The 16,125-nt window shown below is 44.5% G+C and overlaps 1 protein-coding gene across 3 annotated transcripts in view; it reads left to right on the forward strand.

The window, feature by feature from the left end:
• Positions 1-15,416, forward strand: part of CLMN (calmin) — a 76,169-nt gene extending 60,753 nt beyond the window's left edge. For all 3 annotated transcript variants that reach the window (XM_079948172.1, XM_079948173.1, XM_079948174.1), the window contains 8 exons: positions 1,742-1,932; positions 3,391-3,584; positions 3,789-3,871; positions 4,819-6,087; positions 8,570-8,757; positions 10,550-10,610; positions 12,150-12,214; positions 15,213-15,416. In XM_079948172.1, coding sequence (XP_079804298.1) covers positions 1,742-1,932; positions 3,391-3,584; positions 3,789-3,871; positions 4,819-6,087; positions 8,570-8,757; positions 10,550-10,610; positions 12,150-12,214; positions 15,213-15,375 — 2,214 coding nt within the window. In that variant the 3' untranslated portion in view covers positions 15,376-15,416. The remainder of the gene's footprint in view (positions 1-1,741; positions 1,933-3,390; positions 3,585-3,788; positions 3,872-4,818; positions 6,088-8,569; positions 8,758-10,549; positions 10,611-12,149; positions 12,215-15,212) is intronic.
• The last annotated feature ends 709 nt before the right edge of the window (positions 15,417-16,125 follow it).

Genomic DNA, 16,125 nt, shown 5'->3' on the forward strand with positions numbered 1-16,125 from the left:
GGGCTAGTGTGTGTGTATGTGTGTGTCCAGATTAGGACTGCAGCTGGTGATAGGTGGAGAGAAGGGAATTTACCCTTTGCTGCCACCAGGGTCCCAATCCAAATTCAGTTGACCCCCCTGGCAGCTACTATTTACTAAACAAAGGACAATCATGCTTACTGCCAGCTGTGTCATTGTAGCCGCCTCTAGATTGACCCAGCCTGTTTCTTTAAAAGTGAGCCAAGTTTTCAAAAACAGGAAAGCAGATCCTCCCAAGTCAGCAAACCCAGCAGAACAGCTCTCCTACCCCCAACTCTGCCCCTTAAATCGGAGAAGCTCTAGATGTTGCTGGACTCATATCTCCCATCATCCCCCTGAAATGCAGGAATCTTTTGCCTGACGTGGGGCTTGAAACCACAACCCCGAGATTAAGCTTTACCAACTGAGCTATTAAGACAGCATAAGTCATGTCTATGACTGAACTCTTTAACTGCCCTTAAGAGATCAGGATGTGATGTCTGCACTCACCCAAAATGACTCTGGATTTTTCTGTTATCTCATGCAAAGGAATTCCTAATACTGGTTTTGCTGATGGGGGTCTTCTGGCACCACAAGATCAAATGACTGAGAAGCAAGAATTCGCTCTTCTCTCCAGCACTATATGGTTCATTTGCCCCAGTCTGTGCCCCATCCCCCAGCTGCCTATATGTTCCTCTCGCCATTTGATCTCTCTCCACTGAGAGAATTGCCCCTTTGCATTCTAGCATTCTGTGTCTTCCATAGTTTATGGGGAAATCCATTTTGTCTATACAAGGAGCAAGGAACATTTTTGGCTCCAGGGGCGAGATCCTCTCAGGGTCAGCCTCATGGGCCGCATTTGACTGGTGAGCAAGGCTGCACCCATGACATCACAGTGATGCCGTGAGCAAGGTGCTTTGAAGTCCCAAAGTCAGGACTTCCAAGCACCTTTCAAAGCAGTCACTTTGGTGAATGTTAGCTGTGTGAGCGGTCTCCTGGCAACTCTCTGCAGCTTTAGCAAACTGCGGTTCCCAGGACTCTTTGAGGGAACCCCTGACTGTTGAAATAGCATAAGAGTGCTTAAAATGTGCGGTACGGATGTGACCTTTCTTCTTGTGGTTCTTGTTGCTATACCAGAACATAAGAAGAGCCCTGCAGGATCAAATCAAAGGCCCATCTTAGCACTCCTGTTAACTGCAGTAACCAACCCAGAGGAGCTTAGGGGAATCTTGCAAGCAGGACAATGACACGATATATGACCTTAAGACATGTGGGCCATATTCATTCCATTACAGGATCCTTGCCTTTAGAGCAGGAATTGGGGGGTGGGGGACCTGTGGCACACCTGATACTGTGGGACTCCCAACTCCCCCCAGCCAGCATGGCCAATGGGCAAAGCTGATGGGAGCTAAAGTCCAGCCACATCCCTGATTTAGAAGTTGCTATGCATTTTTACTCCCTGTGTCTGGAATGCAGCGGCCGAGGCTGCTGGCTCGAGTCTTGCCATGTGTCTCGCCGAGGGGCAAGTGCTCTTTCAGATAGCATGAAACCGGGCCCCAAGTCAACGCTGCCTTTTGCGCGGGGCTAGCCGGCATGACAGGGCTGTTTGTGAAGTTTGGAAGCGGCTGCTTGCCTGAAGAAATGAATAGGCTTGCTTGTCCTCGAGGCAGCATGACAGAATGATGGATTCTCTGCTCTGTTTTTCTGACCCTGGCTGCTGCCTTTCCCCCACCCCCTGCAACAGATTAAAGAACTCACAGGCAACCTCAATAGGAACTCCTCGTCTTCCAGCCTGTCGTCGGGACCCAGTGGCCCTGATTCAGACACCTCTCATCCCAACACGCCTAATGTCGAGAGAAGCATGTCTGTCTCGGTGAAGGATCAGCGAAAAGCAATCAAGACCCTTTTGAACTGGGTCCAAAGGAAAACAAGAAAGTAAGCCAACTTTTCTCCCCCCCCCCTTAAAAGTCGCCGCAAATCCCACTGCCAATCAGATGGAAGAAGATTTCCATTAGTTATCTGTGTGATAAAATGGATTGGATGCATTCAAAGTGGATTTGAGGGCAAGCAATAAAACAGGCTCTGTAATTTTGCCTGTATCAGCCAAGGAAGAGCTTGGGCTATGCAGCTGGGTTTTTGCTGTCCTTCCTGTTTCACAGTTCTGTGTTTTGTGTCAGTAATAAGACCCTATTCTGACTATTCTTTGCAGCGTACGTTGCCTTGGGGGGATCCCAAGTATAAAGATGTGCTCATGGCTGGACCTTACATTAGCTCACAGGAGGCACAAGGCCATCTCCATGCTAATGTGATGATAATGATGATGATGATGATAGTAACAACAACAGCAACAACAACAACAACAATAATAATAATAAAGTTTTATTCATATTCCGCCCTACCTGGTTTAAAAACCGGGCTCAGGGTGGCTAACAGGAAATATAAAACACTGATTAAAATACGACTATAAAACAGCATAAAATACAACATAAAATGTAGCATCAATATCAATAGATATCAATAGACATGGGGTAGGGAACCTTTTCGGCCTGGTGGGTCAGATCCCTCCCTGTCCCCACCACTGTGGGACAACTTTGACAGGTGAGTGGGACAACCCACCTGTGAAATCATCAATGGCATCAGGTGACCGACAGGTGCGCTGTCCTGTCCACCTGCCAAAGTTTCTCGTGCTGCGCTTCCCAAATGCCCAGTGGTAAATGGGTTGTTGGATGCTTGGAAAGTGATGTGCATGGGGCTTCACCAGTACAAAGTACAGGGCTTGGCTGCATGATCAAGCTCTCCGCAGGGAACTTGCTGGTGAAAGCCGATCCAGCTGCCCTCCTATTGATGCGAGGTGACTTCAGCCCTGCTTTCTACAGGGATCGATTCTGTGGTTCAGCTCACCTGCTCTAGATGCATCTTTTATCTGCTCCACATGTATAGGTGACATCACGTGTGGGGCACGCGAGTGTGGTTTGGGGTGGGTGACAGGGACAACCCTCGGCCAAACTGGGACACATGCCAGGCCACATTTGGCTGGAGGTTCCCTACTCCTGGTGTAGACTATATTGAGCTAGATAGACCAATGGTCTGCTTTGGTCAGCTTCCTACATTCCTTTGCTGACAGTTACCATTTGCCAGGCAAAAGCTCTCACTGAGGTCCTCTGAGGGCAGGCAGCAGGGCTAGGCAGCTGGATCTCTCTCACCCCATGATGGACGAAAAGGCACCTTGTGTACAAAAACTCCCTTTTGTGAATGCTTAGAGCATGATGCATTCCCCTAAAGCTAGGAAGCCTTTGCACTGGAATAATTTTCTGTGTTACGAGAGTCTTGAACATGCCCATCTCCCTGTATGGATTTTCATACCACCTCTCTCCTTGGTATTCTCACCTCCAGGTATGGGGTTGCCGTTCAGGACTTTACCAGCAGTTGGCGAAGTGGCCTGGCTTTCTTGGCAGTAATCAAAGCCATAGATTCGAGCTTGGTAGATATGAAGCAAGCTTTGGAGAAATCACCCCGGGAGAATTTAGAGGATGCATTCACTACAGCACATAACCACCTAGGTATTCCAAGACTTCTGGAGCCAGAAGGTAACTTGTTCATACCTAAATGTCTTCTGCAGGCTTTTGGGATTTACAGGCTGATCAGTGGGGCCTTGTGATCATTACATTGTTTTATCTTTGTTTGTAAATCACTCTGAATTTTTTCCAGTGTCATATATTTTTTTAATGAAATCAATAAGTAAAAGGAAATAAATTTAGATTCATCACGAGACAATATGTGTGTCTCCCCAGACATCATGGTTGAGTCGCCCGACGATCAGTCCATTGTGACCTATGTGGCACAGTTTTTGGAACATTTCCCAGAGCTGGAAGGGGTACGTATGTTCCTTCACTTCGCTCTTTGAATGCTTCTTTCCTGTAAGTGTAGTTAGGTCACTCTCAGCGATAAGCACCTCCTCCACATTTAGGAGGAAGTTGGGTGATTGTTTCCCTCATCTGGTCTCCTTTACTTTACCTCAGTTCAGTTGTATTTACTTCACTAGGTGAACCCAATTCCCAACAATATGGACAGTGGGCAGCAAATGTGGGTGGCTTTCCTCTTGTCTCCCCACCCCCTAGATTGGAAATGGCAAGAATCAAAGAGACACTGTTGGGATCTTGACTCTGCATGAGCAGTTCCTGAACTGCACCTGAGAAACCTGGAAGTTGAGAGGGCTGCAGGTATATCATTAGATGTTCATCAACTAAACACTCCCATAACTCAAGGTAGGCCGCCCAATGCATCTCTGCATAAGGTGGCTTGGTCACTTCTGACTATTGCAGAGACACAGCAGAAACACCCTCTGCCCTCAAAGGAGACCAGCCATTGCATCTCTGCATGTGAGTCACTGCTCTTGGTTTGCCTCCTTACAGTTGGGAAGCATGCAGCAACTCAGGCAGAGATGTCTTACTGTTTCCTATGATGATAGCAAGTCTTTGGTGGGCTGGTGGAAGCGTGGCTTAATTGTTCCGACAACTACCTTGCAAAAAGAAATATTACAGTGGTACCTCAGGTTACATAGGCTTCAGGTTACATTCGCTTCAGGTTACAGACTCCGCTAACCCAGTAATAGTGCTTCAGGTTAAGAACTTTGCTTCAGGATGAGAACAGAAATCGTGCTCCGGCAGCACGGCGGCCCCATTAGCTAAAGTGGTGCTTCAGGTTAAGAACAGTTTCAGGTTAAGAATGGACCTCTGGAATGAATTAAGTACTTAACCCAAGGTACCACTGTATTTATCAAATGATGATGATGGTGATGATGATTTATTTAATGTTGTATAGGAAGATTTTTCAGATCCGGACAAGGACTTTGCAGCTGAATCTCCTTTCCACATCAAAGAGACACCAGGGGAAGAAAATCAAGGGAAGGTTTTGATTTTGAATGAGAATGGGAAGCACACCTATACCGGTCACCTGGACAGAAGCCAGTCTTCACCTCCCAAAATCTATATTCCTGGTTCGCCCCTTAATCCAGAGAACCCAAGTTTTCATATGGCAAATGAGGAGATTAATGACAATCTGCAGCAGCAACTATCAGATCATTCAGAGACTTCCACAGAAGAACCTCAGAGGCCGAGCTCACTGCCAATAACAGAGCCTGTTGATTATCAGTCCAATTCTGCTGCCGACATTTTTGCCAATAATGTAAACGGGTCTGAAGGGGATCAGCTGAGTATGTCCGATTCACCAACACAGAGCGATTACCTTCTTCTGCCAAGTTCACCTCCGTATCACAAACATTCTGTTGAACCTGCTGACTCTTCGGGAGTCGACTCCGAAGAATTCAGCAAGAACAAGCCAGCCATTGAAACTAAAGAATCATCTGATGGAAAGGCTTGCTCATCCCCTCTACCTGAAAACGTACCGGAACATCTGACAACGGAACTTGAACATCCAATTCCAGCTGCTGATGAGCAAGATAGCACAAAGAAATATATATTAGAATTGTTGAACAAGGAAATATCTAAGCTCCCAGAAAAATATGACCATGCAATGCAGTCTTCTTCCATAAGGGAAGGACATGCTACTCACCAGGAAACTGGTGGACCTGATTTCAACGATAATTCAGAAGAGCGTTACCCACTGGAACGTTTTTCTCCAGTTAGAAACACTCCCAAGAGCCTAGATATTACTAATGAAGACAGCTCGGTGGGTGAAATGATGGCAAACCCTTCCAAAATCTCCATAATCCCCCATGACCTCTTCTATTACCCCCATTATGATGTTCCCATATCAGACGTCTTGGATGCTTTTGCTACACCCGGCGCAGACCCCACCCTCTCGGAAAACAACAAGATCTGCGCCGAGCTTTTAGTAAACTGTTTGGCGGAGAAAGAGTTGCTTGACCAAAACGCGGAGAAGGATATTTCAAAGGCAGGCCTACACACGAGTAATGCAGCACCAACACCCTTGGATGATAAAAGCCCGGAGAAGCAGAAAAAAGATGCCCGTGGTCACACCAAGGCTTCCCTTAACAACGCTGCTGCAGAAGGGAAGAATGTGATACTCAAAGCAAACAGCGTGGATTCTGCTCACTCAGATGTCCCTGTGGTACGGTTGGTTTTTGCATTTACTTGTTTTCTTGTGCCAAATTCTTCCCTTGCACTGGATGCCATCTTAATTATTATAGAGAAGCTTACACCATAGTTCCTTTTCTGAGGGCTCTGGTGACTAGCAACTGCTTGGGTCTATCCCCCTGGTGTTGCACCTGGAAGTAGTCTTTAAATGCAGAGATGGAGAACCTGTGACCTTCCAGGTGCTGTTGGGACTCCAACTCCCATCAGTCCCAATTATTGCCATTGGTTGAGGCTGATGGGAGTTGTAGTCTGGCAACATCTGGAGAGCCCCAGGCTCCCCACCCCTGACTTAAATGCTTATATTTAAATATCTGGGATCAGGCCCATTGACTGGTCAAACACACACTAACCATATTGGGTGGTTGCTGCTCCCATGAGAGTCAGGGAACTTGTTTTCTACCAATGTGACTTCTTGGCAGGAGTAGTAAATGGTACTGCAGGATGGTACTTCAGTTTAGATTGTGAGTCTCTGGAGCAATGCAGTATTTTCATGTGGTATACTATGGGTTGTGTCCAACTAAATCCTACTCAAAGTAGACCCATTAAAATCAGTGGTCGTGACTAACTTAGGTCCATTGATTTCAGTGACTCCACTCTGGGTAGGACTTAGTTGGATACAGCCCTATGACCCGATTTGGTAGCCATTAGAATAAGGTGTAATATCAGCCTAAAATGAGAGTTTAATTTGGACTCGCTTCTGTTTGGCTTGATGTATTGTCCTAAGAGGTTAGCTCTGTTTGGGGAAGCGAGATCTTCTTCAAGTGGCAAGTCTCCCACTGTACGTACTGATCCTGCAGCCGTGTTCATAGATGTGTTTGCGTTTTGTTGGGCGTTAGAAAATCCCAAGGGTCATTTCACAAATAACACAAGCCCAGATTTACCATGCAAGTGTACTCTCAACAGGGAGCTGTAGCCAATCCTGGCTTTTCTTGTGAGTTTGCCTCTACGGTGCCCTTGGTTTCAAACACCTATCTTTCACAATTGCACTTTACATGTTGAGGTGTACACCTAAACACCAAACATAAGGTTGGATCCAGACTTTGTTGCACTTCATTCCCTTTGACATCAGTGGAACATCAGTCAGAATTAATTTGCCCTGTTGGTTTCAAGAAGGCTAAAGTTCAACTAGGGACGCAGGTGGCGCTGTGGGTTAAAGCCTCAGCGCCTAGGACTTGCCGATCGAAAGGTCGGCGGTTCGAATCCCTGCGGCGGGGTGCGCTCCCGCTGCTTGGTCCCAGCGCCTGCCAACCTAGCAGTTCGAAAGCACCTCCGGGTGCAAGTAGATAAATAGGGACCGCTTACCAGCGGGAAGGTAAACGGCGTTTCCGTGTGCGGCTCTGGCTCGCCAGAGCAGCGATGTCACGCTGGCCACGTGACCCGGAAGTGTCTCCGGACAGCGCTGGCCCCTGGCCTCTTAAGTGAGATGGGCGCACAACCCCAGAGTCTGTCAAGACTGGCCTGTACGGGCAGGGGTACCTTTACCTTTACCTTTAAAGTTCAACTAAATTAGCCTCGATGCAAACCATGATGTGTGAAGCAGCCCCGAACCTGGATACTTGGTTGGTTACATTTCTCCTTCGCTTTTCTTGAAAGTGCCCCAGGCATCATTTGGCAGTGACGCTGTATACATTTACTTGTTTAGGAAACAGTTGTCAAAATGAGAAGATCAGCTTAAGGATGGACAAAATGTTCTGTCCACACATAACCCCACTTTGTTCAGCTTGTTTTCGTATCGGTAGAGCCCTACTTGCATTCTGGTGCACTAAAACACCCTCTGAGACAGAGGTCGTCAACATGGCAGCCCTCAGATGCTGTCAGACTCCAATTCCCAGCAGCCTCAGCTAGCCTAGCCAATGCATAGCAATATTGGGAGTTGGAGTACAGCAACATCTGGCACCAAATGAGTTGTGGAACCCAGTATGTGAAATTATCTGCCCCAGAAGAATAGATGGCTTTGTACTTCACAATTTTTCCATTGACACCTGAGGATTTCTTTTTCCAATGAGATTTTAAGTTGTTTGTCATACAGAGTTCTTCTAGTTGGTCTAGGCTTCTACATGGGTTTCTCAGTGTTAAGATTGCTTCCTTTTGTATTTTCAGTGACTTTTCGTTTGATTGTTGCTTGTTAGCCACCTTATTTTGTAGTGGTCGGGAGACAGGGCAGAAATCCTTCTCTCCACCCAGCTACCCACCTCTGTATCTATTTTATTTTGATGTTCTTTGCCAGCTTCTGCCACTTTGGGCACCTCTATTTTGCTGGGTAGCAGGCAAAATAGAAATCCCTCTGTCTAAGCATGTCTGTGTCTAGTTAGCTTGCTAGCTAAACAAGCAAGTGAATGTAGTTTGCCAATATAAAGAAGAAAAAAGGAGCTTCAAAGATTAAATAGGCGGATCTTAAACTTGTACAAATGCTTGCTTTTAAAAACCTGAATTATCATCATTTTAATTTTTAACAGATAGTGGTAAACCAGTTTGATACTGCGGCTGAAGAAAGAAAACTGCCAGAAGAAAGGAGCAAAAAGAAAGAGAAAAGGAAGAACAAGTCAATTTTTCAAGGAGAAAACAACCCAAGTCCGAAAGCTGGCTCCACCCGGCTACTAGATAAGCTAGAGGAAGAATCCATGGACCATCAGGGGCTTTCAAGGTGCTTTCCGTTTGCTTCTTTGGTTCCTAAACACAAAACCCGTCTTGCCACTTTTTCTTGTCTGGTTTCCAGGCAAAGCTTATTTGCCTGCCACGTCTCATATTTTGCTGGCCTTCTTGGCTGCAGTCCTGGACAGCCATAGCACAGGCAGGGGAGGAAAAGTCCAGGCAGCCGGATGCATTTGGGAAGGGCGAGGTGCAGCCAAAATCTAAGTACTTCTGGGACCTGCTGGGTGATCAGCTCCCATAAGTGCCGAAGTGTGTTTAAGCCCCATTGACTTCAGTCGAAGAATTTAGCACAAACATGCTTCGGTTCTTAACGATGACTGATCTCCAAGCATAATGAGCAAGTCGCTTCCCCCACCCACCTGCCTGCCCCTGAAATTGGCTCTGGAGGGTCAGGGGAACCCCTAGATCAGTGCACAGGCGGAGGAAAGAGGGGCTCATTTCATCTGACAAACTGAAATACTTGTGCAGATGGAACAGTTAGATGAGCACTGACTGGCAGCAGCTCTCCAGGGTTTCAGACAAGGGCCATTCCCAGCCTTATCTGGACATGTGAGGTTTGAACCTAGGACTTCTCTGTGTGCAAAGCAGATACTGAGCTATGGGCCTTAACCCATCTCTGCAGTAGCACTCAGTGGGAGGCTGTTAAACGTTGTCTAGATGAGTTGTGCATGTGGAGAGGGAGAAAGGGAGAGAGAGAACTTTGTGGTGGACTCACAGATTAATATAGGGTTCTGATCCTGTTCTTCCAGAATCATCATTTAGTACAATGAACCAAACTGGTTAAACCTTGTTAGCACAACGGGGAGTCTCAAGCTAGCTTTATGCATTCAAGTGACATTGTTTAATATGTATTTTTAATCTGTTGGCAGCTGCCCAGAGTGGCTGGGGAAACCTAGCCAGATGGGTGGGGTATAAGTAATAGATGATGATGATGATGATGATGATGATGATGATGATAATATTATATCTACTGTATTTACCCAAATATAAGCTGCACCTTTAAAACAGGAGGAGGGAAAGAAAAAATACCCAAATATAAGCTGCTCCCTTCCTTGCTCTTTTCCTTCCTGGCCTTGGATGCAGATGGGGAAGTATGTGCAGGGCGGGTGCCACTTCACCACGCTCCTGGTGCTGTTTGCCCCACACTCCTGGCTGCATACCATAATGTTGCGAATATAAGCAGCACTTTTCACGGTCAAAATTCGGGGGGGGGGGGGAATGTGGGTTATATTCGAGCCAATATGCTATTCTCCCCACCTATTCTCTCCACTTATTCACTTTCAAGAATTTTTGTCCTACCTAACAATTTCACTGGGCCACCTCAACACCATTTCCTTTTCCTGCTCTATAACCTACAGGAAACAATTTTGGACATTCCTCCTTTCATCCCTTAACCCTCACTGCCTTGTCCTCTTCTCCATAAGCTCTGCTCATTCTGGAGAGAAAGGGTGTGGACAACATCAAGTTCATGCTTCATCCCTAGATGCAAACTTGGGAGTCTGGTCACTTTCTCTCCCAGAGCTATGGTTTCTCTAAAGTGTTGCATATGAATTTGGGCTGGGACCATTAATTAGATTGTAGTAAATGGGAATGCTGGTTGCAGTGGAGTTTGAGAATTTGGACCTCGCAGGAGATAAATGTCTTTGGACGATACGGTGTTGTGCATATCTTGAAACTGGGGTGGAGAAGAATGTCAAGCCAGTGCACACCTTGCAAAAGTGTTAGAGCTGGGCTGTCTTTCCAATCAAGCTTCTCTTACATATTGATTCAATTAACCTTTTCAGGGTCAGTCACAGTGATCCCAATGTCGTTTCCCAAAGATATTTAGCAGAGTCGACCAGTAAGGTAAATATATGCACGTATCTCTCTTTTGCATAATCATTCAAAACCAAGCTAGTACAACATGGCTTTAAATAATTCTGGTTAGCCAGCAGTTAGACAGTCAGTGGCTTTTAATCTCTCTGTATGTGGGGGATCTATTTTCTGTCACCCTGAGTTGAGATCTGTCTTGAATTGAACTGCTTACTGTGCTCCAGTATTGATATGTGTCTGCTCTCACCATGCATTTAGCAGACCTGTTGTTGTTAAGATAAGATCGCAGGAGGAGATCTGCTGGATCAAGCCAATTGCCCACCTCCCAGCCCTACCTAGAGATGAACCAGGGACCTTCTCATGCAAAGCAGATGCTCTACCACAGAGCTATGACCCTTCCCCATGTTTTAGGTTCTTTCAGCATGTTCTGCCATGGGATTTGTGGCATTACACTCTTGCTTTTCAATATGCCTTCCCCTTGTCAGTGCTGTTAAAACAGCAGGCTGGCTGCCTGTACACCATTGAAGCACATTCCCCAAGTCTTCCTCTCAAATGAGGTGTGGTGGTGACTACTGGGGTCTCCTCTCCAAAGTGTCTTGCATTTTTGAAAATGTTAATAATGAGGGTTCTTCCGGTTTAATCCTTTTATCCAGGAGTACGATATCATTCCATTTCGTTTTGCCAAATCTTCTTATCTGAAAAAATAAAGCCTTTTTACAGTCCTGAAAACTACTACAAGTCACCACATTCAAATGATCAAAACAAAATAAATTCATTCCAGTAGCACCTTAGAGACCAACTAAGTTTGTTGTGGGTATAAGCTTTCGTGTCCATGCACACTTCTTCAGATACACTGAAACAGAAGTCACCAGACCCTTATATATAGTGAGAGGGTGGGGAGGGGTATTTCTCAGAAGGGTGGTGGGAATGGGTGATTGGCAGATAGGTGTGGTAAACCTGTTGACGACTGTTAATGACTGCAATTGGTCTTACAGGAAAAAGCAAGGGATGAGATGATAAAACATGATAAAGCTATTTTTAGTAATACCCCTCCCCACCTTCTCGCTATATAGAAGGGTCTGGTGACTTCTGTTTCAGTGTATCTGAAGAACTGCATGCACACGAAAGCTCATACCAAGAACAAACTAAGTTGGTCTCTAAGGTGCTACTGGAAGGAATTTTTTTATTTTGTTTCGACTATGGCAGACCAACACGGCTACCTACCTGTTCAAATGATCAGTTACTGATTTAATGGCAAAAGATTTGAGCTCCGTAACAGCTTACAACAATCCCAAATACTTAACCCATTTAGGGTCTTAAGATCTGTGAAAGTTTGGGTACTGCGGTGTGCTTCATTTCTTGTTTTGTTCTCTGCTGCTGGCTTATTGCTGTGTTTAGATTTCATGGTTTTCATTTTTTTAAAATTTTACCATTTCCCCTGGATTGTAAGTTGTCCAGATGACTTTTATTACAGTGTGGGATATAAATACTGTAAATACACCTGTTATATCTTTTACAGTCCAGGCTATTTAATTAGATTGTTGTGACAATTTGGATTTGATTATTTTCCAGGAACTTGGCAGCACTGATGTTCCAAAGAGCACGGCTACAAGTGAAATTGCTAGCTCCTCTTCCAGGTGGGCACTTAGCCTTCTTTCATAAGTTGAGCCTCAGGGTGAAGACAGACACCAGCTTTGGCTGCAAGCCTCGGTTTTACAAAGGATAAGCTACAGTCAAGAGCTACAAGTGGAACTGTGTGTCTTTACCTGCCATACACCTTATGTTAATTGCCATTAGGTATGGGGCAGGTGGGCGTGGCCTCATGAGCCAAATTAGGACCCTGCTTGGCCTGATTTGGCCTAAGGGCTGGAGGTTCCCCATGCCTGCAGTGGAGCCTGAGGACAAGGAGGATTACCGTATTTTTCGCTCCATAAGACGCACCTGACCATAAGACGCACCTAGTTTTTAGAGGGGGAATGCAAGAGAAAAAAAATTCTTTAAAGCAGTGTTTCCCAACCTTGGGCCTCCAGCTGTTTTTGGACTACAACTCCCATCATCCCTAGCTAGCAAGACCAGTGGTCAGGGATGATGGGAATTGTAGTTCAAAAACAGCTGGAGGCCCAAGGTTGGGAAACGCTGCTTTAAAGGGAGTGCTGAGCAGAGCCGTGTGGAGTGTGTGTGCGGCGCTTGCAGGCTTTTCCCTGAGGAGGGAGAAGAGCAGCCCATCACGCTCTGTGCAGCTCTTTAAAGGGAGCGCGACTCCCCGCTGCCCTGAAGAGATCCCTCTCGCTGTTCTGGCTTCTGGGATAGCTGCACAGCCTGCATTCGCTCCATAGGACGCACACACATTTCCCCTTACTTTTTAGAAGGGAAAAGGTGCGTCTTATAGAGCGAAAAATACGGTATGTCCTGGTTGTTATTTATTCTTTGTTAAGCTTTCTTTTCCCAACTCCATGTTGCCTCCCTGCACATGTGCACACAGACACCAAGACTTAATTTAGATTAATGCCAATCAGAGCAGCAATCTGTCTTTTTGCTTCTTCCTCCATAAATTACCACGTATTCCAGTGCTATGTAATGATTGGTAATTCTGACTTTTTACTACCCACTGCTGCACCTGCATATTTATTTATTTTACACCTGAAAGACCCATTCCAGAAAAGATTTTCTACTTCCTGTCAAACACCTATTGTAGGGTAACCCCTACAATCTTTTTGCCCTAGCAGCGTTGAAAATCCAGGCAAGTGTTATTAAGGAGATTGCATTTGATTGCTTTGGGGATAATGATTAATGGTTTTGTCTGTATTAAATATGTAAGTTCTTAATATGTTAGATGTGACTTATGCAGTATTTCAAAGATATAGGTTTTATGCATGATTCCAGGCAGTAACGTGATTTTACGCAGTATTTTATATTGTTTTATATTGCATTTACAGTGGTACCTCGGGTTACATACGCTTCAGGTTACATATGCTTCAGGTTACAGACTTCGCTAACCTAGAAATAGTACTTCAGGTTAAGAACTTTGCTTCAGGATGAGAACAGAAATAGTGCGGCAGCAGCGGGAGGCCCCATTAGCTAAAGTGGTGCTGCAGGTTAAGAACAGTTTCAGGTTAAGAACGGACCTCCGGAACGAATTAAGTACGTAACCAGAGGTACCACTGTATTTATCTTCTATGCAAATGGCCTATGGCCCAAGCATTAAAAAAACTGTCTCTTTTTTTAAAAAAAATATTAATTTATACAACAAGAAAAAAACACACACACAAAAACACAAATACCAAATTACACACAAATTACAAAAATAACCATAGACACATAATTTTCTTGGCAAACAATAAAACATCTATTGGTCTTAACACTAAAGACCCAACTTCCCGTCTATTCCATATTTCAAATTCATATTATTTATTGCCAATACGCAATTTTTTCCTAATTAAACTTATTCTCAATAAATCTAATTTCTTCTGTCTACCTAGCAACTATTACTGAAGTTCCTCGAATGCTGCAACAGAATTTAAACTACTATATTTATTTTTCAGATATTCTTTGAAAACCTCCCATTTAGAAACAAATTCCTGTTTTGATTTATTCTTTATTTTTTCTGATAAACCATCTAATTTGGCATATTCTGTCAGCTTTTGGATCCAATCTTGTATAGAGGAGATTTCATTACTCTTCCATCTTGCTGCGATCAAAACTCTTGCTGCCACCGTCGCATATAAAAAGATACCCTTCCTCTTTTGTGGAATATCCAAATCTGTTATTCCCAGGAGGTAGGCCTCTGGTTTTTTTTATTGAAAGAGCTCTTTAGCATTTTTTGCAGTTCTGCATGTATGCTCTCCCAGAATACCTGTATTTTCCTACATATCCACCACATATGGTAGAATGTTCCTGCGTCTCCGCATTGGAGAACAATTACTTGACACATTTTTATACATTTTTGAAAGTTTCCATGGTGTTAGATACCATCAATGTTGCATTTTTTGAAAGATCTGTGTGCCACCTTTTTCTGGCATTTCAGCGTGACGTAACGAAATTTCCATTATTTTAAAAAATGATTATCCTAATAGAGAATAGCCAGCCGAATTAATAAAAAAATCTGCCATTGTGGGCTAAAAAATAGATAACAGCAACTAACTAATTCAGCAGGCTCTAAACTATCCACAAGCCAAATGAAGTGAAGCAAACCAAATGCTGCGATGCATTAAACCAATGAAACTAGCTACTGAAAGCTCCAATAATCAGGATTTTCTTTTCCTTGGACCAGTAAGGGTAGTGATGAAGGTGTCCGGAGTAGAAGTGGCTTAGTGGATGGGGTGGAGCCTGGCATGTGAGTCGCTGCTGCTTAGTGAGAGGGAAAGTGGCAAGGAGGAGGAAGACTGGATTGACTCTGATGATGTGTTTGCACCACGCCCGCCTCCCTGCTGCCTTGCCTCTCTCTCTCCTGGTAGGCAACAGTGACCCACCTGCTAGGAAGCTAGCATAATGTCCCCATCCCAGTGAGCTGCTTCTGGCCTAGTGGATCATCTTTGGAATTCCACAAGGCTCCCTCTCTGCAGTAGCTGCCCACCTGCAGACAAGATACTCTGAGACAGGCCTCCAGTGACTATCTTTCTTCTTATTCCTTTGCAGGAAGAGAAAAGACCTTGAAAAGAAAGACTCTTCTGACCAGGCCAGCGGGCCTACACCCTCTCCGCGGACAGACCAGCCTGAGCTGTTTTACTTCATTGTTTTCCTCTGGGTGCTGGTCTACTGCTTATTGCTCCTTCCACAGCTGGTTAGCAGCCCCCTTTGATCCCTGTGAGTGAGCCAGAATAATAAAAGATAGCGGCTTGATGTTCTTTGTTTGATGTGCCCCTAAATGCGTTTCTTCAGGAGGTAGAAATGTTAGCCAAAGTACAGGACTCCATACACCCCTCTCCTGAATTCAGAGCTCGGTCTTTTACTCAGGTGGCTTGTTACATTATGAAGATTCAGCTCACCTGACTTTGTGTACATATGGTATATATTTATATAGATAACTAGGTAGAGATTATATATATCAAGAGAGAGAATGAAGTCATTGGGATAATTACTTAATACTTGCAATTTTTGTATGTCTGTGCCTTGCTTTATAGGATGTTAAATAAAATGAATAATCTCTTAGGGAAAAGATCCTAGATTTAGAGAGTTCTAGTCTTCAAAAAGAATCATTCTTATACTTCGGATTTTATCTACAGCCATGAAATCTGCCAAAAATATATATGTGTGTATTTTTTGTGTTGCCTTTTCAGTAGAAATTTTTGATTGAAGAAAGTTGTCCTTCCTCCATAAACTGAAGCAAGATGTAATTATTTTATTATCTAACACGTGCAGCTAGAGCCAATCTAAAGCTGCAGTCCGGTACCCACTACTGAATTCATTGGACTTACTTCTGAGTAGACATGTATCGGATTGCACTATATAGTCTATGCTAGAAGAATCTGGAATAGCTCCAGAGAACTTTTTAAAGAAGTATGTGATATGACTCAAGACCAGAATTTAACCAATTTTTAGGTTAATGTAT

Source organism: Podarcis cretensis (assembly GCF_951804945.1).
Source record: "Podarcis cretensis genome assembly, chromosome: 1".
Lineage (NCBI taxonomy): Eukaryota > Metazoa > Chordata > Lepidosauria > Squamata > Lacertidae > Podarcis > Podarcis cretensis.